The 23,857-nt window shown below is 34.7% G+C and overlaps 1 protein-coding gene and 1 pseudogene across 4 annotated transcripts in view; one reads left to right on the forward strand and one right to left on the reverse strand.

Moving 5' to 3' along the window:
• Positions 1-1,564: 1,564 nt before the first annotated feature.
• Positions 1,565-3,732, reverse strand: LOC111740609 (annotated as a pseudogene).
• Positions 3,733-3,840: 108 nt separating this feature from the next.
• The window catches only part of SNX4 (sorting nexin 4), a 51,970-nt gene continuing 31,953 nt past the window's right edge, over positions 3,841-23,857 (forward strand). For 2 of the 4 annotated variants that reach the window (XM_023538573.1, XM_023538613.1), the window contains exons 1-6: positions 3,841-4,017; positions 4,329-4,436; positions 14,253-14,374; positions 18,221-18,356; positions 18,434-18,583; positions 19,164-19,211. In XM_023538573.1, the coding sequence (XP_023394341.1) occupies positions 3,874-4,017; positions 4,329-4,436; positions 14,253-14,374; positions 18,221-18,356; positions 18,434-18,583; positions 19,164-19,211 (708 nt within the window). In that variant the 5' untranslated portion in view covers positions 3,841-3,873. The remainder of the gene's footprint in view (positions 4,018-4,328; positions 4,437-14,252; positions 14,375-18,220; positions 18,357-18,433; positions 18,584-19,163; positions 19,212-23,857) is intronic. The other 2 variants (XM_011367391.2, XM_011367552.2) reach the window with 2 other exon arrangements.

Genomic DNA, 23,857 nt, shown 5'->3' on the forward strand with positions numbered 1-23,857 from the left:
TGCCCTTGTGTGTAGGAAGAGATGCCTTGCCTTCAGAGATCCAGTTCTTAAAAAGGGAAACGGCAACATCCGTAGGTCAGGGGTGGAAGGGCAGGGGAGATATTAAAGAGGGGAATAAAAAAAGGGTGAAGGAGAAGGGTGTCCTTTCAGAGGAAGGAGACCGTGGGGCTCTGCCCAGAGAGCAGGAGGAGAATCCTGGGGAAGGGAGAACAGAACTAGAATGATGAAGAGCAAAAGAATAGGTGTTTCATGGTGTCCCTAGGCTAACACAGGAGCCCAATAAATATTTGCTAAATAAATGACAAAATGGAAATCTAAATCATGCTATTCAGATATGAGACTGAAGTTCCTCTGACTGGATGAGGTGGAGAGTGTGACCTCACAGAGGGTGACTCATCCTTTGGGCTAGCCTGGCTAGTCACCCCTGCTTCTCAGACTTTTCCATTTCATTCTGGAGCAGTAGTGACCTTAAGCCATCACCTAGTATGGGGCTGGGGGTGGGGTGGGTATCCTTACTCAGTCTGAATCAGAAGAGCGGGGCGTACCTGTATTCAAAATCTCCATGGACTTAGCCTTGGGCTTTCCCAGACTTTAGCCAGACTGAAGTGACTGCCTTATATTCCAAGGAAATGTGCTCCTCAATCTGGGTTCTCAGGTGAGAAATCAACCCTCGATTACTGCCAATTATTTGCCTCCTTTTCCAGAAGAATCTCTTTTTCCTCTCCCCCATGCAGAGCAGTACATTACAAGAGCTTGGATTCTGGTTGCCCTATAAATCTGGATTTGAATCTTAGGTCTTCTTATTTGCTCGCTGTGTGACCTTATCAAATATTACCTGAGCCTACTTCTTCCTCTGTGAAATGGCAAAAATATGCCTTTCAGGAGCATTTCATGAAAATGTACGTAAAGGGCCACGCACATACAAACTGCAGGGCATGGTGTTCAAAAGATAGACATCAAAAAGTTCAAGATATCACCTCTTCTCCCACCCTAGGTTTTTTTTTTTCCACATAAACACTAGTTATTATCTCTTTATCAAAAAGAATTTGTTAGCTTGTAGGCAGCCCCAAGGGTAAGACATATTGTCTAGTGGATACAAATATAAATTTTTGAGGATTATGTTATTTTGCAACAGACCAGAAATAATTCCTAAGGTACTATCAGAGCTTAAATGAAATCTTCCTTAAATTCTTCCATTTCTTATTTAGCCTAAAAAATATAACTGGTTAGGTACACAAATATGTTATGTAGAAGGATGGTCACTGCAGTGTTGTTTATAAAAGCGAAGTTTAGAATCAACTTAAATTATAACTATAAAGGATTATAAGAGAAAATAAATTACAACAATTTTTTTTTACGGTAGAACTCTATGTAGTCTTGAAGAAGATTCTGTAGAAATATATTCAATCTCATGGAAAGGTGCTCTTGCTGTATTAAGTGAATAAAATAAATTATAAAATAGCATTATAATGTGATTCCATTGTTATTATATGTATACGATAATGAAGGGGATATATGTTAAATGTTAATAGTGCTTTTCTTTGGGTGTGGGAGTATGGTTAGCTTTTATTTTTATGCATAACTACTTTCTAATTTTCCCGCAATAAACACATAAAATACGAATATAAAATAGGAGAAAATGATCATGTGATCCTTTTTGCCCTAATTTTAGATTCTCCACAAACTCTTTTGATTTGGTTTCTTCAAAGCCATCTCTTAAGAAAATATAGGGACAAAGTTATATGCCATTGAAAAACTTAAAATAGATATCAAAGGCAGTCTTGATTTTTTTCGCACACGAAAAGAGGTGTAAACGAAGGGGAAACAGTGCCCTTACTCTGTTTCAGTTTTTTTTTTTTTTTTAATTTTATTTTTACTTTTATCAGCATTTACCCCTGGGCCGTAAGTTTTGGTTTCTTCAATTTCTTCTGGGATATCTTTTTCTTCTGTGCAACCTCCTCTTCTAGATTAGGAACAATCGACTCTTTTTCAGTGAGGATCATCTCAATGCAGCAGGGAGAGCTCATAAGGGGGTTAATCTGTCCACTGAGCTCTGTAAGTTCTGTGGGCATCTTGGGAACTTTGTTCACCTGGATGCATTCAATGACCAGAGAATCTACATCTAAACCCTTAAATTCAGTATCACTCTCTGCATTTTTAAGCACGTGCAACAAAAATTTAGCGCTCTTTTTAGGCTACCAACCCTGGGGCCAGCCCCACTGGCCTGCGCACACTTACCAACTCCTCTATTTTAATGATGGAATGGCACATATTGCAAATATTTGATATCCTTCAAATATTTGGTGGCTTTTCGGATATGCATACCCTTGATGGCCTGGGCAGTCACATGAGTGTTCTTAAATTGAAAGAAGATTCGAACCTCTTGATTTGCATGATTTTGTGAGGTTTTCTGGGTTAAGTGAATGAATAGCTAACCATAAACAACCACCTTAGGCTGCTTATGGGAAAAAATGTTTTAATTCCTTCCTTCCCTCCCTCCCTCCCCTCTCTCTTTCTTCTTATTTCCCCAGAAACTGCAGATAGCACTGTAGCCTTCCCTCAGGTGACACTTTGTCCAGAGCCTTTTTTCTTGTTCCTACCACCTGCAGGATGAGATTCTCAAGTCACCAGCCCAGAGAAATTATCCTGATGGCTCTAGAACCTAATTTTCTCCGTATTTATCTCAAAACTGGAAAAAGGGCACAGGGTAGTAAATACAATCTGTCCCTGGAAAGATATCTATCCCTCCTGTTATAAAATATTCTCCTGATTTAAAAATGTTTCCTGAGAATTTGCCTAGCATGAATAATCTCTAATAAGCTGATAAAATGCCTTCAAACATTTATTGAATGTCCTAGGTTTGGTAAGAGAAAAATATAATAAGATAGGGTCCCTGTCTTAAAGGAGTCCAAAGTCTAGTTGGGGCAGACAGACAATTATAAATAATTGTAAAATAATATGAGAAAGGTCAATAACCAATTTATGACAATGTAATATCAGCGCTTAGATTTGATAACTAAAGGTTTTAGGGTGAATGAGAAATTCACCACCAGGCCAGAGAAAACATGCAAAGAGGAGGAAGAAATTGTGCACCACAGCTTGAAATAGCTAAGTATTTCGGCATAAAGACCAGTTTTTCTCCTTGAAAAGTGATGACCAGATTTCGTATAGGAGGTACCTCAGGGTATTCACAGTCTGGCATACCTAGTGAGCGTTTACCATCACTTTACCACAGCGAATGCTTGTCAAGGAAGCGGTTACGCAAATTCGAAATGTTTGTAGAAAATTATCAGAAATCTCCTGGGCTTCATGAAATACTTAAAATAGAAATCAAACACTGCTTCAGTCAAGCCCTTCACCACTCTCAAACACGGAAGTGTTACCTTTTGCTGAATGAGTTACTCAACCTTCTGAAAGTTAATAATTTATGCTGCTCTGATCTTTCTAGAGAAAAAAACAATGAATAATGGCAGGCAAGACAGAGGAGAAGAAGAATGTCAGACAGCGGCCTCCAATTTCTTTTGAGTTTCAAATTTTCTTTAGGTGATCACCAATACCTACTCTGGTCTTCACCTTCCCCTTGCCTTTCTCGATTTCTCTCCCTCCATCAGTTCTCCCGGATTTCGGGATCTCCTGGCTTAGTAGCTGAAGTTTCTTTGCAGGTCCACCTTTGCACATTAGCCCCAGCGCCAACTCCAGCCCTAGCCCAGGAGCCCTCATAGACTCTGCCACCCGGAGCAGGCCGGGGCGGGGAGTGGCGGCGGTGACGGAGGGGGCGGGGCCTAGAAGGCCACGGCGGGGCGGAGGGGCGGGACGAAGGGGCGGGGCGGAGGGCGCGCAGGCGCACTGGACCCGCGGCGCCGAACTGCAGCCATGGAACAGGCACCTCCGGATCTCCAGCGGCTTTTGCATCCCGCGCCTCTGGAGCCACTGGGTCATCCCGACGCTGGGCTGGAGGCTGCGGTTGGTGAGGAATCGGAGGGGGCCCGAGGCGATGAGGGCGCCGGGGACGGCACGGTGAGGAGAAGGGGCGGCAGACGCCGCCCGGCCTGTGTCGTGGCCTAGCGGGCTGGGATAGGCTGCCGGGGGCCGGTGGGCTCGGCTGCGAGGCCCAGCGGTGACCGGGAAGCGGGGCAGAAAGGCGGGCCTACAGGTGTAGTGGCTCAGTGGAAAAAGAGGGCCCTGGCCAGGACCTGCCAGGCCAAGGGGGGAACGTCGAGAGGACGGCAGCGACGGGAGCGGAGGGTATCTCTGGGTGCGGTTACGTGGGCGTGGAGGTGGACACCCGGGACGGGCCAGGCTGGATGGAGCAGGTGCTGTTTTCACAGGTCGGGGAGCCCGGAGGTTTGGGCCTGGAGAAGACCCTGATGTTTCTGGCAGTCTGGCAAGGAGTTGTGCAGAGGACGTGGCTTAATGGAGGCATCGTGGAGAATGGGGTGGGGAGTGGGCAGCAGTGTTTGAGAAAGAAGAGAATGGGGGACTCGAGAAACAAGTCTGGGGCAATAAGGGTGGTTGGCTTGGTGCCGCCTTTAGGAAATTGAAGATAGTGTTAGATTTAAGAAAAAGTACACGTTAAAAAATTTTAGACTCCTTATTTGGCTGTAATTTCTTCATTTGTAGCTCAGTGCTGTATTTCCCAATGGAGACATCATAGGTATCCCATGTAGCTGCTCTGTAAAGTCCCTTTGGTAATTAGTAATTTTCATTTGCTTGAGGAGAAGAAAAAAATGCATCATTTTATATTTGTAATTGCTTTCATCCCAAAATGTTTTCACGCATGATGGGTAGACCAGGTTAAATGAAGTGTTTCAAAAACTCCGTCTAGTTAGTGCTCCACATAAGACCACTCTACCTTGAGTGTGCATTGCTCATCCGTTTTGCTTCCTTTTTTTTTTTTCTGGAACAGGTGTTAGTGCTCATGTAAAATTGCCTTATGATAGATGGATAAAGAAAAATTAAACTCATTTGCTGATTGTAACTAGGAAGAATTCATGTTTAGAGACCAGATAGCTGGAGACTTCAACACAGGAGTTGAAGGTTTTTGCCTACTTGAGGGCAAAATATATAGAGAGTAGCATGAAGACTTTTGGGGTGAATTTTAAGTTTTTCCTTTAATTTTTTCTAAATTCTAGAATTATTTGTGGAGAGGTTAGGATCTCATTAAATATGAGAGAGGTGTGTGTATTCTGTAGTGCATAATTACAGCTCTTACATGATTTACTTTTTATTCAGGTTCCCATCTGTAGCTTAGTTTTTCTTTCTTTCTCTTAAAAAAATTATTATGAAGTATGTCATTAATGCAGAGAAAGTTAACACAAAATAATTTTCAGTTCCTTTGAAGCCTGTATGTTCTCCTGGCTTATATCCATTTCCTCCACCACAGAGGTAATCAGTATTTTGAATTTTATATTAACAGTTCTCTTGCTTTTCTTTATAATCTTTATCAGTATGTATTCCTAAACAATATATTGTTTAATTTTACCTTATTTTGAAATTTACATAAGTGTAATAATTATAGTATGACTTCCTTTCTTTGCTCAATATTGTTTTTGAGATCCATCCAAAATGTGACTTGGTGAGTTTCTATTTGTGGCTTTATAGTATGCCATTTAATAGATAATTCTACAGTTGATTTCTCCTTCTGTTTACAGATGGTGGGTTGTTAGAAGATTCTTGCTATTTCTAAAAAATTGCCACTACCATGAACTTCTTCCTATATATCTCTTGGTGCAAATGTCTGAGAGTCTAATATAAACTTAGGAGAGGAGTTGCTGAATTGTAAGGTAGTAGCATGTTGAACCCTAGTAGGTAGTGCCACAATGTTTTCCAAAGTGACTATACCAGTTTATACTCCCATCAGTAGTGCCTTATCAATACTTAATATTTTCAGAATTTAAAATATTTGTTGGTCATGTGGATACGTGTTAAAGTGATTTAGGTTGTTTCAGAAGTAAGAAGTGTATCTTTCGTTAGCTACATCATGAGGTTAATTTGGTTATGATGATAAAAATTTGGTAATTTTTTTTGTGAAATCCTTTAGAGACAAGTAGTATGAAGTTGAAACTATAGTATAAAATCCATTTAGGCTAATTTAAAAGTGATTCTAAATATCTCATTTAAAAAATCTGTGTGTGTTCACTTTAAGATATGTGAAAACCCAAAGATGACATTATTCAGTAAAAGTTGTAGTTACATAGACTCTTTAGGAAGATGTTTGTGTTCCAAGAGACCATCCATTAGTGACCAAATTTAGAGCATTTCCTAAAACATCTCCCCAATTATGTAATTCAGAGACATAAGACATTTGGGCAAATATTTCAGAATCACCAGGAAGTTTTCCTTTTGTTCATTCCCAGTTGAGATTGTTATAATTATAGCCATGTTGCTACTGTTACTGATAGGAATGTGTTCTGTGCAGAAAGGTAAGTTACATTTGTTGTTTGTGTGCTCTATGCACTTATAAGGCTCTTTGGTTTAATTTTCAAAATTACCCCCCAAAGATAGATAAAGATGAAGCTGAGGCTCAGAAATAAGTGATTTGGCCAAGGTCACAAGGTAGCGGCATGGCTGGGATTCGGACTCAGGTGTGCTTGGCTTTGAAATCAGTGCTCTGTCCCTAACCTTTTTGGCTCCACGCACTGGTGCTTCTGTGAGAATTTAATGCCTGATGGTCTGAGGTGGAGCTGAGGTGGTGATGCTAGTGCTGGGGAGCGACAGCAAATACAGATGAAGCTTCACTGACTCGCCTGCTGCCCAGCTCCTCCTGTGAGGCCTGGTTCCCAACAGGCCATGGACTGGTACTGTTCTGCGTCCAAGGGGTTTGGGGACCCCTGCATTAAACCATGTGGCTTCATTCCAAAAAAACCAATAATAATAATTAAAAATAGTCTTGTAAATTGCTCCAATACTGTATTTAAAATTTTTTTTTTAAGTTAAGTTGTAGTTTTAAGAAGAAAAAAAAATATAAAGGTTGTGTTGCTTTATCAAGCCTTTTTTTTTTTTAACCACAAAGATGTCTATACAGATAGTGTACAGAGATGGCAGAAAGCTCACCTCATCAGTTTTATTTTCAGTTCTCCAAATTTTGGACTGAGTAATTTGTACTAATTGTCCTACATCTAGGGGTAGTGGAAACAAACACTGCCTAAGAGTTCTAAGTTTCTTCTGGTTTTAAACGTTACTAATTCTTTAAATTTGGCTATAAGCTCTTATTTTGTAGTCTCTTCTTTTTCTTTCTGTTATTCTTTAGTCCTTTTTCTTTCCATTGTTTAATTAGAGGTATCCTTCCTTTTCCTTTTGTGCTTTTTCCCTGTAAGGAAGAATGCATTCTTTTTTAAGTATTGTCAGTTCTATTTTAAGTATTTTAGAAAATGGAAAAATTAGGGAGGAATCTAATCTCCAAGACAGTAGTAATCAGTCCTGACAGAAGAGAGAGGAAATAGCAAGGGAATGGAAGTAAGAATACTTCTTTTTTAGGATGGTATATTCCATTGAGTTGGCATTTAAAAGTATTTGCCTGGAGAAGAACCACTGCCTGAGCAATCTTTTGGAGGGAGCGCACTCTAGTCCTGGGAGTACTGGTGGAGGCAAAGAGTGCTTGAGCAACTGGTGCTTAAAAATTCCTGTATAATTAGTACCTTCGCTGATTGGCAGCAAGGAACTGAGTGGAAGTAGGCCAGAACTGGGAGTAGACTTTGCGGCATTTCTGGGTGAGAGTAACAATGGAAAAGAAAATGTATAGGCGTAGTTAACAGAGTTTATCAGTTTAGCAGCAGATGATTAAATCATACTCAGGAATGTTTTTCTTGTTTTCTCCCTCAGCAGCTCTCAGATATTTTTGAAGGCAACTCATAGGACAAAATATATTTTACATTACAATCAGCATACATACACTTTCATACATGTGTTGTTTCAAGAAACAATGCTTAACCATTACTTCATGCAATGCCCTCTGATATTTTTTCTGTTTTTATCATTAAAAAGAAATGTTGGTATCAACCCACCAAATTAATTTCATGAACCATGTGTTGTAACTCAGTTTGGAAAACTGTTCAAACTTATACTTTTTAAAATTTTAACTTACAATTTATTTTAAGTAAAAATTAATATTTTCTGAGTAACTGTGCTCTTTTTAAAAAATATATTTTTATAGCTAAAAAATGCAAGAAAACAGGCCCTGTATTATAACCCTATTGTTCTTAGTTTTTTAAGAAATAACAGCTCAAGTGAACTTCACTATTAGGCCTAAACACTTTTTTTGGTGGCGGGATGGGATGGATGGGGCCTAATACCAGCTACCTTTGACTCAACGCAGACATATCTCGTAAGGGGAGTAGATCCAATGGATGATAGTTTGTAAGCTTCAAATTTCTGACCTATTTCAGTAATACAGAAGCATCACACCTAGAAAAAAAGATTCTAAGGAAGTATACCAATATATCGACCATGATTAGCACTGGGTTATGGGGTACAGGTGATTTATATTTACTTAATTTTTTTCCTATACTTTTCACTTTTTATGCATTAGTATGTATTAGCTTTCATAACCCGAAAAACTTAAATCTACAAATAATAGGTGCTAGGTAATACTTGAGCTCTTGCTTATGTACTAGGCAACTTTAAAAACTCTTTACATGCATTACTCATTAAATGTTGTCAACAACATTACGTGTTAGGTACTTTTGTTTCCATTTTACAGATGAGGAAACTGAAGCAGAGAGGTTAAATAATTTGCCCAGAATTACACAGCTAATCTATGGTTGAGATGGGATTCAAATTCTGGCAAGCTGGTTAACTAACCTGAGGGAGAATTGATCCTCTTCTAATTACACACTTTTATATTTTCCTGATTACCTGCTTGGCCTGATGCTACACCGGTTTCCCTTGTGTTTGTCCATTGCCACAGGGAATTTAAAACATTTGCATTTATTATCTGAACTGGCTTTATTTTTAGTTGATTTTATTCTGTCATATTTTATACTTTATTTTGGTTTCTGTTTTTGGGTCTTCCTTAATAAAACCATAATTTCTTTGGTTTTATCTCTGCAATGAATTGGAAGGCATGTATCTTTGTTTTTTTCCTTCTCCAAAACAACTGAGACAAATTACTTATGTAAATGTAATGACTTTAAATTTTTTTTGAAATAATGTCATCTATACAAGTGATCTCAAATTTATATAAACAAGCACAGTACAAAGAATCCTTTCCCCCAAATTTAAGAGTAAGCTGCTGTGAATTTGAGAGTAAGCTACTATCATGATACTCCCTCATCTCATCCTCCAAATTTTTAGTATTTCAAGGGCAAATAAGGACACTCTCCTGTACAACTACAGTACTGCCATCAAAATCAGGAAAATAACTGATAAATTACTACTATCTAATCCTTTGTTCAGAGCAAAGTGATCCAGTTCAAACACATGCATTACATTTAGTTTTATTTTCTCTCCAGTCTGCTCCCATGTGGAAATTTCTCAGTCTTTACTTTTGTGACTTTGATCCTTTTGAGGATTAGAAACCAGTTATTTTGTAGAATGTCCCTCAATTTGGATTTGCCTGATGTTTTCTCATGATTAAAGTCAGGTTATGTGTCTGGCATAAATTACCACTAAAGCGATGCTATGTTCTTCTAATGGAATCTTACCAGTTTGTACATGATTTGGATTTACCCTAAAACTTTGATCACTTTTTCTGCTAGGTTTCTCTAATATAAAGTTATTCTTTTTTTCCTTTGTAATTAATAGTTTGGGAACATACTTTGAAACTATGAAAATATCTTGTATTTATTTGTTTATTTCAGTATGGACTCATGGATTTTATTTTTAAAGAACTTTATTAAGGTATAATTCATATACCATAAAATTCACTCATTATAAGTATATAATTTAGTAATTTTTAGTAATTTGCAGAATTGTGCAGCCGTCACTGCAACCCAGTTTTAGAACATTTTTGTCCTCCCCCACAATCCCCCCTCCTTCCTCTTTGTAGTTAATTCCCGTTGCCACCCTTAGCCTTAGGCAGCCACTGTGCTTTCTGTATATGTTTGTTTTTTTGAGGTATTTCATGTCAGTGGAATCTTACAATGTGTCAGCCTTATAATGTTTTTGAGATTCATCCATGTTATAGTATGTATTAAGAGTCCCTTTTTTATTACTGAATAATTTTTGATTGTGTGGATATATCACATTTTATCTGTTCATCATTCGATGGACATTGGAGTTGTTTTCAGTTTTAAGCTGTTATGACTATTACTGCTATGAACATTCATTCACATGCAAGTTTTTGTGTGGATATGTGTTTACCTTTTTCTAGAGTTAGATTTGTAGGAGTATAATTGCTGGGTTATATGGTAAGTTTATATTTAACTTTTTAAGAAACTGCCACTTTTCCAAAGTAGACATACCATTGAACATTACCACCAACATTATACGAGGGTCATATTTCTCCATATCCTTGTCAGCTTTTGGCGTTGTCTGTTTTTTTTTTGTTTTGTTTTGTTTTTTTAATGGCCATTCTAATGAGTGTAAAGTGTTTTAATTTTCATTTTCCTAATGACTGATCGTGTTGAGAATCATTTCATGTACTCATTGCCATTTGTATGTCTTCTTTGGTAAAATGTCTATTCAGATCTTTTGTTCATTTTTTAAGTTGTCTTATTGAGTTGTACATGTTGTTTAGATATTCTGGATGCAAGTCTTTAAGCAGATAATATGACTTGCAGATATTCCTCGCACCTCCACCCCACCTCTAGTTTGTAGCTATTTTCTTTTTCTTTATGGTTTCTTTGAAGAGCAAAAGTTTTTAATTTTGATGAAGTCCCGTGTGAAGGCAATTTTTTCTTTTATGGATTGTGCTTTTGGTGTTGTGTTTGAAAACTCTTTGCATATCCAAAGATTGTGAAGTTTTTCTCTTAGAAATTTCAGCTTTAGCTCTTATATCTGGTAGTATAAGTTATTTAGAGTTAATTTTGCATATGGTATGAGTTAAAGGGTCTAAAATTTGGTGTGGGGCGCGGGCGTGTGGGTACTAAGCTGTCCCACACAACATGTTGCAGACTCTTCTTCCCTTTTGACCTGCCTTGGTGTGTTTATTAAAGACAATTGACCTTAAATGTAAGGATTTATTTCTGGATTCTTATTTCTGTTCCATGGATCTCTGTCTCTTCTTTGCTAATACCGCACTGCCTTGCTTATTTTAGCTGTTTAATAAATTGAAACCAGATAGTATGGTTCCTGTAACTTGTTATTTTTCAAAATTGTTTTGGCTATTCTAGGTCCTTTGTATTTATATATAAATTTTAAGAACCATTTATCAGTTTCTACAGAAAATCCTGCTGGGATTAAGTATGAGATTAAAGAACAATGTGTTAGTATGTTTTATAATATTCAAGCATGTTCTATGCATGATGCTAATTTGTCATTTATTATTGTGAAGTCTAAGGCAAATCTGGTCTTTATTCTTTTGTAGTGATCTTGTTTCTTATTTTTCTGCCTTAATTTTGTTAGGAATTTTTTTTTCTTTAAGCTGAAAATGTTTAAGTTTTTTAATCCATTAAACGTGGCCCATACCTTGCAAAAATTTGAAGCCCTAGAATTTTTTTCAATCCAGGAAGGATTTTTGTTTGTTTCTGTTTTTATACTGAAGGTTATTATTTCTGTTTTGTTTCTTCTCATTTCTTCTTCAAGAACTTCCGTTAATTAAACATTGGTTCTTAGTTTTCCGTTTTTTATCATCTTTCGTCATTTTTACTTTTTTAGGTCTTTGTTCTCAGCATTCTGGCAGACCTTCTTACTGATTTGATTTCTTGCAATATTAGTTTTACTGCCCAAAATATATTTTTGCTATTTTATTTTTCTTTTCATTCTTTTCTGAGTTAGCTCCATGTTCATTTCAATCTGCTTATTTTTTTTGCCTGTTTTAATTTTATCTTTTTTCTATAATTTTCAATATAACAGTATAATATCTTTTAGTATGTAATTTAAATAAGATTAAATTAAATGCTATAGACACTCTACTTTTTTCATATACAGCCCTAAAAATTGTTATATTAAGGTTAGCCTTCATTTTTTTTTTTAAATCTTAAAGAGCACCTGAGATGGACAGAAGCTCACTAGAGGGTTGAGGATTTCTCATGCAAGCAAGCAGTGAACTACTGAACTCAGGCACCTCGTTTCAGTTATCCTCTCTTTCCTAATGACTGGCATTGTGGATACTCAATAAATATTTAGTTATCGAACTAATAGTTTCTTATTGTCCCTTTTATCACTATTATGTGCTTTATGCTTACTTTTACTGTCTTCGCTTTGCAACATTTAAAAAACTTAAAATAGATTATATTTATTTTTACTCATTGAATTGGAAATAATTTCATCAGCCTTTTAAATATGTCAATTTTCTACATTTATTTAGTTTTAGATAGTTATTTAATCTTAAGTCAGGTGGAAAGTAGTGATTCACACATCTGACACCTACAATTGGGACATTATTCCTTTGGATACAAGTATAGCATCACTCTTTCTTTAATGATATTCTTCACTCTGGTAAGAGTCTATTTTGAATACATCTAAAATATTGTATCTCTCTTTAAAATATGTCCCTGGTCTCATCTTCCAGTCATCAAATCAATTCATTTCTAAACCTATTGAATGTGTTTTAGCAATTGTGATATCAGTTGGATTATTCTTGGCACTGTTTGTGCTTTAGTATTGATAGCAATTTTATATCATCTTTTAAACCCTGCTGGTATTATTGTGCCATTCTTTAGTTTTTTTGAAAGCTGATGGTATTCTCTTAGGTTTTTTTTTTTTCCTTCTATGAAATTGCGTGGCATAACAGAGTGAATTCATGACTCATATGCATTATCTTTTTGTCTGGAAAGATAATTTGCTTTATCAGTCATGTGCTTACAGAATTCAGGGAATTTTTAACTGAAATCGAAGGCAGTAAGTCATAGTGCTTGCCTGTTGGCCAAAATTATGATTTTTGTATGCATATCTCAACCAGTGAGGACTTCACAATCTTTATGTTGAGTGGTTTGTGCTTATGTAATTTCTTGAGCTTTCTTTTAATTGAATGATTTCTCCTGTCTCTTATTTTATCTTAGTACATAAACATACAACTTATATTTTATAAAAATGTCTTGTTTGATGACTGCTTTTATTGACTAAAAACATTCTCTGTCCTTTATCTTCTTTTAGCATTTTTACTTTCTCCATTTTTCTTCAGCATTATGGAGCACTTCCTAAGTGTCGTCATCTTTATTTATCACTGATTTAACTTTTTGCACTACCACATAGCTTTTTCTGTTATAGCACATAAGCTTAATTTTCTGTGTAAAGTATCAACCTGGGTTTTAACTGCATGCAGCTTTTTCTTTTAAACTTTGGTGCATTCATCTTTCAATTATATCACTTCTCCCAAATTTCTCCCAATTATAATATAGTACAATGTTTTTAATTAAAACCCACCTCTGAGCAACGGAGTTAAAAACCAAAGCACATGGGTCTCACTTTGTTTCCTTGTTTAGACTTGGAGTTACTTTGGGTATACTTAAGCCCCTACTTAAGTGGCGCACTTCTCACACATACTGCCTATGACACACCAGTGATGTGTTTGTTGTTTTTAGTCCTTTCATATAGACCTGGGGATATTCTAGTGGGAAAAAGAAAAGCATCTTCTTCTCCCTTCCCTTCTCAAATCCTGCTGCTGACTCACAGGTGGAGCCTGTTAACCACTGCCAAAAAAGTTTAGGTAAATTTAAAGTTGAATATAAGATGACTCCTGCTTTAAAAAAAAAAAAAAAAATTAAACTGCCTACTGAAAATCTTTTCTTTTGGCATATGTATAGTATCTTATTTTTGAGAGAGCTTGGTAAAATAAAAAATTAGATATCAATATTGAGACTCATTCATCTTTCTACAAAGTGTTCTTAGATTTTTTTTCTTATGTATTTCTATATAGATTTATTCTTGGTCACTTACATGAAATGTCTATATTTTATTTTTTCACTTATTTTATCTATGCTTTAATAATTAAATATATGATATCTAAATAGCTTCTGGAAAAGCTTAATGTGCTACAATATGCTGATAAAGTGAGACATATCATTTGTTGCTGTCATTTAGCTAATCCCAGCAATTTAAGAATTACAAGGAGCTAGCTTGAAATATATACCAATAATGGATTTTATTATAATAGCTGGGACGTTTTTCATTACCATCTTAAAGGTGTTATTATTCCTTTTGTTTTTATCCAGATGACAGAAAACAATTTTTGGTTGAAGAAGATAGAAATTAGTGTGTCAGAAGCAGAAAAACGAACTGGAAGAAATGCCATGAACATGCAAGAGACATATACTGCTTACCTCATTGAAACAAGGTAAGTGATCAGAATTAGGCCTGGGTTTGGATAGAAGCAGCTTTGGTAGCTGCGAGTGTAAATTCTATGGTATAACGGAATTGTTTACAGGTCACTGTCTTTTTAGGGATTGTGGGGTTTTTTTTTGTTGTTTCTTTGCTTTTTATCAGGTAAATTGAGGTGTGTCTTTTACTATGGTATTCTTGGTAGCTATATTCTAATGTGCTTGTTTTGGGGGAGAGGGAAGGTTAATAGAATACTTTGCATCCTGGAGTGTTACTTGACACATGCTTTGGTGGAGTTCCTGGTGTTATATACAGTCCTTGTGCAATTTTGAGAAAAATTACCAGGTTCTCAGGGGCGTATTAAGTGGATTTAGGTAAGTGGAGGTGGTTGACAAAGAAGTCTAGAAGGAGAGAATAAGTCATTTTAGGATAGTCGGGAGTTACAGAGATATTAACAGGAAAAAAATTGAGGCTGCAACATTAGACCTTGGGGGTAAAATTGACAAGATAAAATAAAACACGGAATAAGAAATCAAAACTCACCAGAAAAATTGTCTTATACCTCATAAGGAAAACGTTAAAGGAATTAGATTGTTTTGTCTAGAGAAAGGCAAGGGAAGACTCAATTTATTTTGCTCGTTATAAACAGTTTATATAAAGACTACACTGACTGGTTCTTTTCTCTTTGCAGACTGAGCAGAAATACTTTCAATTAAAACAGATATGAAATAACTTTATGATAGTAAAGTAGAATAATAGAAGTACCAGACCTAATTGACTAAGAGTTATAACCGTGTTTTAAAGTGAATACATTTTTAAAGAAAAAAATTAAAAACCCTTCATTTTCATAGGCTTTACCAAAAGTCTCCGAGCTTGCCTTAAGGCTGAACCCTGTAACTTTTCAAGGCTTTCTCCAGGTCTGTGGTTCTACCCAAAATGAAAGTTAAAATCTTGGTGAAAGTTGTTTAATTTGTGGACAATTCTGAAAATCCTCTTTGTAAGTATAGTTTCCTTTCTCCACTAAAAAAACAGAAGCAAAAACAAGAGAAATTTGTGTGCAATAGGAATTTTAGAAAAAGAGAGAGGTAAGGTGGATTTTTTAAAAATTTGGTGATTTTGTGACATGTATCACAAAGATTTTTAAGGTGATTAAAAAAAAACATGGTCCCATGAGAGGGGTTATTTATTTTTTTTAAATTAACCACTTAAAAAATCATACTTTAGAAATTAATGTTATCTCTAGCTTTCTAAATAAATTTTTTAAGTTTAAAACGAATAAGGATATTTTAGTATGTGCCTATTTCTTTACCCAGTCAAACAATGAAATTAGCCGTTGATTACTTTTACTGCTGGAACAGCTCTTGATTTGAATAATCTGGAATAATTTATAGTTGTTTACTCTTGACTATGAAATGAATAGAGTATTATATGTTGGAACTGGAAGTTAGAAATGACCATACATGAGTAAGATAGCTACACTCCAAATACATATTTAGGTAGATCATCAGTAAATGTGTGGTACACAGACATATTATTGAGTTGATTTTCCTGATTGTATTTTGTTATAAATTTATTTTAAAATGGTGATTCTCCAACTTTAAAATATATAGGAATCACTTGGAGAATTTGTTAAGCCAGATTTTGGGTGGGGTCCAGGAATTTACATGGACCATACTTTTGATTACATTTTAAAATACAAAGGCTTTAAATTTTAAGGTAGTCAAATTTAGCTGACTTTTTCCTTTATTATTGTGTTTTCTCTATTTTAAGAAATTTTTGCTTACCCCATATCATATAAATATTCACTTTGAGAATTGCTATTTTGAATAGATTATTAGATTAGTGCTGATTATTTTGTTGAACATCTACTGTGCCTCTAAGGTTCACTGACCTTCAACAACTCCAGAACTCTTGAATTTCTAAATCATGTAGGATTCTTTCTGTAATTTAGTGTTATACAGATAATCTTGGACAATATGAATATTATTGGGCCTTGATAAGAACTAAAAGTTGAACTTTTATCATTATAGAAAGCAGAAAGCCCATTTAGCCATTGCCAATAGTGTTATAGTTTAGTAGGCTAAGATTAAATAAGCCTAAAATTAGTGGTTTTTAATTTCTCCAGGGATTTTGTGTTTTCATGTTCATAAAATATGAACCCTTTAAAAATTGATAGGAACATGCCTCTTTTAGAATAGATAAGAATGCCTCGGTGGCTTGGGAGGCAGTATGATGTCATTACTTAATTCTTCTAGTAATTCCCCCATCTGCCTTCTAGTAATTTGTAAAACAGGGCTAATGATGCTGTCACTTTATTGTGAGGGTTATATTAAATGTTGCATGTAAAACTAATTATGTGCTATTAAATATTTGTTAAGTGATTGGGATAGTTTTGTGGTCCAATGAAATCTTCTCTGTTTTTATTCAGTTTCCAATGACTTACCTTAAGTGGTCATTTTTTTTAAACACTTAGCAGATCTTCTAACAGCCTTGTAGATATACTGTTTATAGCCTGTACTGCTTATAGCTATACTACTTATTAGCAAGGTGTGGGTTCTGTTGGTAATGATTTTGAATAATTCGAAACTGGATATTAACCTAGATGTTTTTTCCACTGAAGTCGACAGTTTGAATTGGAATAGGATTAATCATGGTTAATGGTTAGGTCAACTCTTTGTAACATACTATGATTTAATAATCCTGTATTTTTGCCAAGGAGCCATTTGTACATTTAGAATTTTATAATTTGTTTTCTTTTTATCAATATACAGTGAATAAATTTTGTGGCAAACTTAACATATAAATGATAAAAACGTTGAACATCTTTGTGCCGAACACAACATAGTGTATATACTTTCTCAAGACTTTATTCCAAGACTGATTTATTCTGTGCCTTTATGCTCTACTGTGCAAATGCACGTCATGGTTATGCACATGTTTATTAAAGGGCCTTTAAGTTATTGTCAAGCAAACAATTAGAAAATAGGAAGGTCCTGATAATGTTTAGAACAATGTTGCTTTCTAACAGTGAGTACGCTAGCAGAAATCTTAAGTAGTCAAAATAATTTCAAATGTACTTTATATGATTTACCTGAACTTCCTCCAGCTATAAGTTGAATTTTTATATGGATGAGACATGACATTGCCTGAAGCTCTTAATATTAAAAATAGGGCTAGAGGTGAATTTTTGCATCCTTTCTCCATCACCCTTTTAAAGTTAATTAACATTTTGCTTTTGTGGATATTTCCTGGTTCTTGGATGGATCCGATTCATTTATAACCTCAAGGCGAGATTTTGCAATGTCTTGGTCTTTGGCATGAATGTTGTTCTCTTATTGTGGCAGAAATGCAGTTAAAGGTATTTTTTATTTAATGAATCAGTAGCTAAGCCAGGTTTTGTTATAGTATACAGTCAGTTATCCTACATTAACTGAATACATGGAACCTTTCAGGATGTTCCTAATATGAATAGTTCTCTTTAAGTCCAATAGGTTTTCTGTAACAGAAGGAGAGTGGTTAGGAGTGAGGGCTTTGGAATCAGGTGCATCTGAGTGCTCTACCCACAGATCATTGTGATTGTAGGAAGAGCATCTACTGTGCAGCTGCTTCCTCATCTGTAAAATGGAGGCAGTCCCTGCTTCATAGAGTTGTTGTAAGGATTAAATCAAACATGAGAGCATTTGGAATCTTGCTTCCTGACATATCATCAGTTTGACTTAAATAAAATCTTATAAAAAAAAAAAAAAAGCCATGAGTGCCTGGTTCATAAGCACTTAGTAAATGGAGTTATAAAGTTTAAAGGAGGTTGTGTACATGAATTTGTATTTTTTAAAAATAATGGGAATCTTGTATTTCTTTTCAGGTCAGTTGAACACATTGATGGTCAGAGTGTCCTAACAGACTCACTATGGAGGCGGTACAGTGAATTTGAGTTGTTGAGAAACTACCTTTTAGTTTACTATCCACATGTTGTTGTGCCGCCTCTACCAGAAAAAAGGGTAAGAAGTGAAATGGCAGCATAGTTAAGAAGTATTTAACATTGAGACTATTTTTCATGATTGTTTTATTTACCTAGGCAGAATTTGTTTGGCATAAACTGTCCGCTGACAACATGGATCCAGATTTTGTAGAAAGACGACGAATTGGTTTAGAAAACTTCCTCTTGAGAGTTGTTTCACATCCCATCCTTTGTAGAGACAAAATCTTCTATTTGTTTTTAACACAGGTATTTTTCTTTTATTTAGTTTTTTAAATATTCATTTGACTTGGAATTTTTAAAATTTTGGAATATTTTTTCTTATAAATTTTTTTCAATTACAGTTGACATTATATTGTTTAAGGTGTACAGCATAGTGACTAGACATGTATATAACTTATGATCACTCCAATAAGTCTCGTTGAAATGCCTAGTCTTAAGGATCCTTTTGGAGCAGCTTTGTTAATTTGTGTGCATTTCATTGTTTTTTTTGTTTGTTTTGAATTTCAGAATTATCGGTTATATCATTCTTTTGGCTAACAAAATACTTAAAGATACTAAAGGCAGTACTTTTTGGTATCACTTAAATGATGTCAAAGTTAGTCTTTAGTTTTTCGAAGCCCAAATTGTAAAATCTTGGGTTCATCTTTTGGTAATCTTTTGGAATCTGAACTGTATGTTTAATTTTGAAGTGAAAATAATTATTTTTTAAATCTCTCTCCCATCTCTCCTGATAAAAGAATAGAATGATAGGTATTTTATTTAATTTGGAATATTCCTTATGTTGTTTTATTTTGCATTGATTTCTGAAATTAATTTTAATTTTTAGGAAGGTAACTGGAAGGAGACTGTGAATGAAACTGGGTTTCAACTGAAGGTAAGAATATTTGTATGAAATAGTTTTCCGTGTACAATTGCCAACACAGTGCCATGTACTTAATGGGTACTTGCTATTTTTTGAATTTTGTGCTAAATGTTAAAATTTAGCACAAAAAAAAGTAGAAAGAGAAAAAATTTTTTCTACACAGCAAATATAATCAGTTATCTAATTCTGTCATAAACTGCTCATAATTCATAAATATTTTGTTGGCAGATTACATGAAAAATTAGAATTTTCTTGGCTGTATTTTATGACTTTAGTTAGAATTTTAGTTAAGAGATTTGAAATAACTCTACTTTAAAAAATTTATATTTTGATAGAGCTTTCTGAGAACTCTAAAATATGTTAATAAGGAAAAGACAAAACTAAAATATAATTGTTTTGGTGATGTCTTTTTATATAATAGAAAATTTAAAAATTTTTAGTCATTGCTTTAGTCATTAGTTGTTTGTCCTTGAACCCAGTTTTTGGCCATAACTTTGGCAACCTTGAGAAAACTATTGAATTTCTCCATCCATATAGACTATGCTGTTTACTGACTGCTTTGAATCTTGTGTGTAGGTGCTATTTAAGTGTTCAGACATAATATATTATATTTGGGTAGCCTTATGGTAAAACCATGGTTTTACAAAATCTTTGAAAGGTAATAATACTTAATATACAATATAAATAATTTGAGAAGTCAAACTTAATGAAATGGACCAGCAGTAAAATGGAGAGAATTTGTATTCCTTATTTCATTGTATCCGTTTCTTGTTTTAAGTCCTTTCTTCCATTAAGGAAATGAGACTTTTAGACTATCTCAAACATATATATGCATCCATACATAAAAACATATGTATGTGATGTTGTCTACATACATACATATATGTAGTCACCTTTCACTTATCCAGAGGTCATGTCTTTAGCAGTTACCACTAACCTGACCACAGTTGAAAGCTGTGATTTAAACAAAACTAACTTCTAAGATGTTCAGGTGGATGTAACATGGCTTACTACTATACCTATAGAAATACTTCAGTCCTTTCACATATTACCCACTTAATCTTATTATAGTTATTCAGACAAACTTGACTATCTAATTTCTAGGCTGCAAAATATTAGAAGAAACTTTAAAAGGTCTAAAAGCGAATAATACTGTTGGAGACAGGCACACTGTGACAGTAGTGAAAATTGATAGCTAAGCCTGCTAGCAACGAAGGATAACAATGATATGAGAGTCAAAACTGCAGTATGAGGGCATTTGATATGGGGCCAAATCCCAATGTACCTGTGTAGGCCCTAGAGCTTCACTATATCATAGATGGGTTCAGTATTATTTGTTTATAGGGGTTACCTAGAGCCCTCAAGAAAGGTTGAATTATGCTTGCTGTGTACTCATAATTCAGTATTTTTTTTATTTTTAGCCTGCAACTAGGTTTTTGGTTTTTAAAGTTTTTTCATTCAGTGTTTCTTACTGTACAACCAGCCAGTTTTGTGCATCTCAATTTGTTGGAATTGTTTGTTCAAAATACCGAATCCTAGAGTTCACTCCAGATATATTGATTCCCATCTTCCTAAAATATGACAACCATTGCTGCAAGGTGATAGATGAGAATATTGTTAGGAAGATAATTTTAGAGTGTCAAAAATGGTAAAAAGAAAAAAGAAAACATTTTTTAGAACCTAAAGCAGTATCTTATCTGAGTATTATTAGCATTGCATGTTTACTATGTGTCAAGCACTGCACTATAATATACTGTATTTTTTTTTTTTTTTTTGGCTAAGTATTGCCTCAGTAACTTTGAGGTTAGTTCAGTATTTGAGGAACTCTAGAAAGTGCCTTACCCAAGATTACATAGTTAAAAGTGATGGAGTCTGAATCCAAGTCTAGGCCTAAATCAGAGCCCTTCTTAATTACCATCTCATATTACCTCTCTTTTCACTTATTAGCTCTGTAATTAATGTATATAAAGATGGTTGGTAAAGGAAGTGTTGGAAACTATATTTCAATGAAAATGAGATCATTCTGAATCAGGCCAAATATTTATGATTTTATAAGAATATTTAACCTTGGCTATTGGATTGTCGTCCTCAAATTGAAATGTCAGCTTACTTTAATTTTCCTTTCATCAGATGTCTTTAATTTAATCTCTAATTTGGGCCTACTAGGTTAATATTTTATTCAATCTTAGAGTAATTATTATATCTAGCAAGATAATTATAAAAATTTAGTTTGTTTTTATCTGTGCTCTATTTAACGTAAACATGAACAACAGATATTTTCATCACTGCTGTATATTTTTTTTTCTTGAATATTTATGTAATACTCATGTTAATCAATTCAGTGAAAGGAGAGCAAAGAGTTTATCTCTAGAGTAATGAACATATAAACTAAGTGGTTTAAAGTAATATTTTAACTCAGTTAACTTAGTAACTTACTTACATGAAAGTAAGTGTTATTCATACGCCCAAACCTTAAATGAATTTAGGCTGACTCAGGAGAATCCGGAACCCTGTCTGTTGCTTGAAGCAGGGACTACCAGAGACAAGATCTGGGCCTTTAGAATCTCTGCTAATTTGTATATCGCACAGGAACTCTGAGAGAGCCAACATGGAGATTCTAAATGCTGGGTGCCCATAGAGTGTCAGGTACTCTGCTAGGTGCTGTGGATAATTATTGAATGATCTGAAAACTTTCTTATGGAGCATATATTTTAGTAGTTGGAGACATCAAATTAACATTTAAGTAATATACTTTCAAGTAGTTGTAAGTGATATAAATTTAGGAAATAAATCATCTTTGTGAAAGAGTATGACAGCAGAGATTTTATTCCAGTGGTTATTTTGAGATAAGATGACAAAATGGGAATACTTTTGAGAATAAAAAGGGTTACTGTTAACAGTTAGACTAGGACTACAGGTATAAAAACCAGGACTGTTCTGGGCAAACTGGGTCACATGGTTGAAAAGGTAACATTTGAACTGAGACCTGAATAATAAACCTGCAGTGGAGTCAACCTCGGGGGCCTCTGTTAGAGAGAGTCCAAGCTGAGTGGCGGTTTACTAGGCAAGGTAAGAATTAGGAAATGAAAAAAGGAAAGAAAAGGTCCAGGACAAGGAAAGTAAAGTATGTAATAGGAGTTGAAAAGGGAGGGAGAGGTGAGTTTTAAAGGAGAACATGGGAAAGCTGAGTTGGGGTTATAGAATAGTCCCGGTTATTTTTTCCGTTCAACCAATACTTTTTGCATAGGGTTAAAGCATAGGGTTAAAGCAGTGAACAAAAAGAAGCAGATTTAAAATATTGCTTGGCAGCTCTTGTGCGACTCCAGGGCGAGCCATTCACATTGCACTTTTTTTGAATGGCTCATATTCTAGTGGATAGCTAAGAAACAAGTAAGCAACTAAGATGATTTCAGATAGTGCTGTGTTAAGGAAATAAAATAGGGTGGTATGAAACAATGATGTAAGAGCTTTTTAATTTTATTTTAAAAATTCATTTCTAATTGTAGTTGACATACAGTATATTAGTTTCAGTGTACTACATAGTGACTCAACATTTATATACCTTACAAAGTAATCACCACAATAAGTCTTAGTGTCTGTCACTGTACATAGTTATTATAATATTGACTATTCCTATGCTGTACATGACATCCCTTGACTAATTTTATAGTTTGTACTTCTGTAAGGGCTTCTTTAGATATTGAATGGGGAACCTGATAAGATCGATGGTAACCTTTCAGATTTGGAACAGTCCAGGTAGTTTATTAGAGATGTAGCATTGGGGAGAGTTTCTAGTTTGTTGACATTTTAGACGGCTTCTCTTTTTATGGAATCTTGTGAAATGATGAGCAGATTGAGTTGGGTGTTGTGATGGACTTGACCTGACAGAATGTTTGGTAAGCAAAGATTAGGATGGTGATGGTTTACATTTTATATGACTTCTAAATTGGTAAGTTGGTGATATTAAAAGTTAAAAAAAAATTGATGGTATTAAGAAGTATGAGATTCATGAAAAGATACAAAATAAAATTTTCTCCTTTACCGATGGTTTTTATGTAATTTTATTATCATTTAAAGAATCATATTTGCACATTAATATAAAGTCATCAATACTTTGTTTAGTGATTTTAATTAATTTAAAGAACATATGTCTTAAATTTATAGGTGCTTTTATTTGTAAAGACTTTTGTAATATTAGTTTGTTTGCCCTTGAGATGTAAGGAGGGTCAAGAATTGGTGAAATACTGATTTTAGAAATAAGACAATCCCCCGAAATCAGCGACAAATGAAGCTTCTTTAGATATTCTTGATAGCCTCCTTTGAGTTTCTTTTGGTCTGAAGTTCTAGGAGTCTGAGTTTGTGGAGTAGCATTATATGTTGCATTTTAAAATTTTCTTAGCAAGTAATGTGGGGACCTCTAGTATTTTTGTTTTGTTTTATTATTTTGGGAATATTTGTAATTATGCATTGAAATTTGGAATAATGTAAAAATTTTAAGCTGATTGGGATTTTAAAAACCAAACTACATTACGAAATTGACTCCTGTTTGAGCTACCTTTTATTGAACCCTGTAGTTTCTGTGCTTGGTCAGAAAAATAATTTGGTGGTTTTTTGTTTTTTGTTTTTTAATTGAGAACTTAGAATAGGTAGTTAAAAAG

This window comes from Pteropus vampyrus, unplaced genomic scaffold (assembly GCF_000151845.1).
Source record: "Pteropus vampyrus isolate Shadow unplaced genomic scaffold, Pvam_2.0 Scaffold1, whole genome shotgun sequence".
Lineage (NCBI taxonomy): Eukaryota > Metazoa > Chordata > Mammalia > Chiroptera > Pteropodidae > Pteropus > Pteropus vampyrus.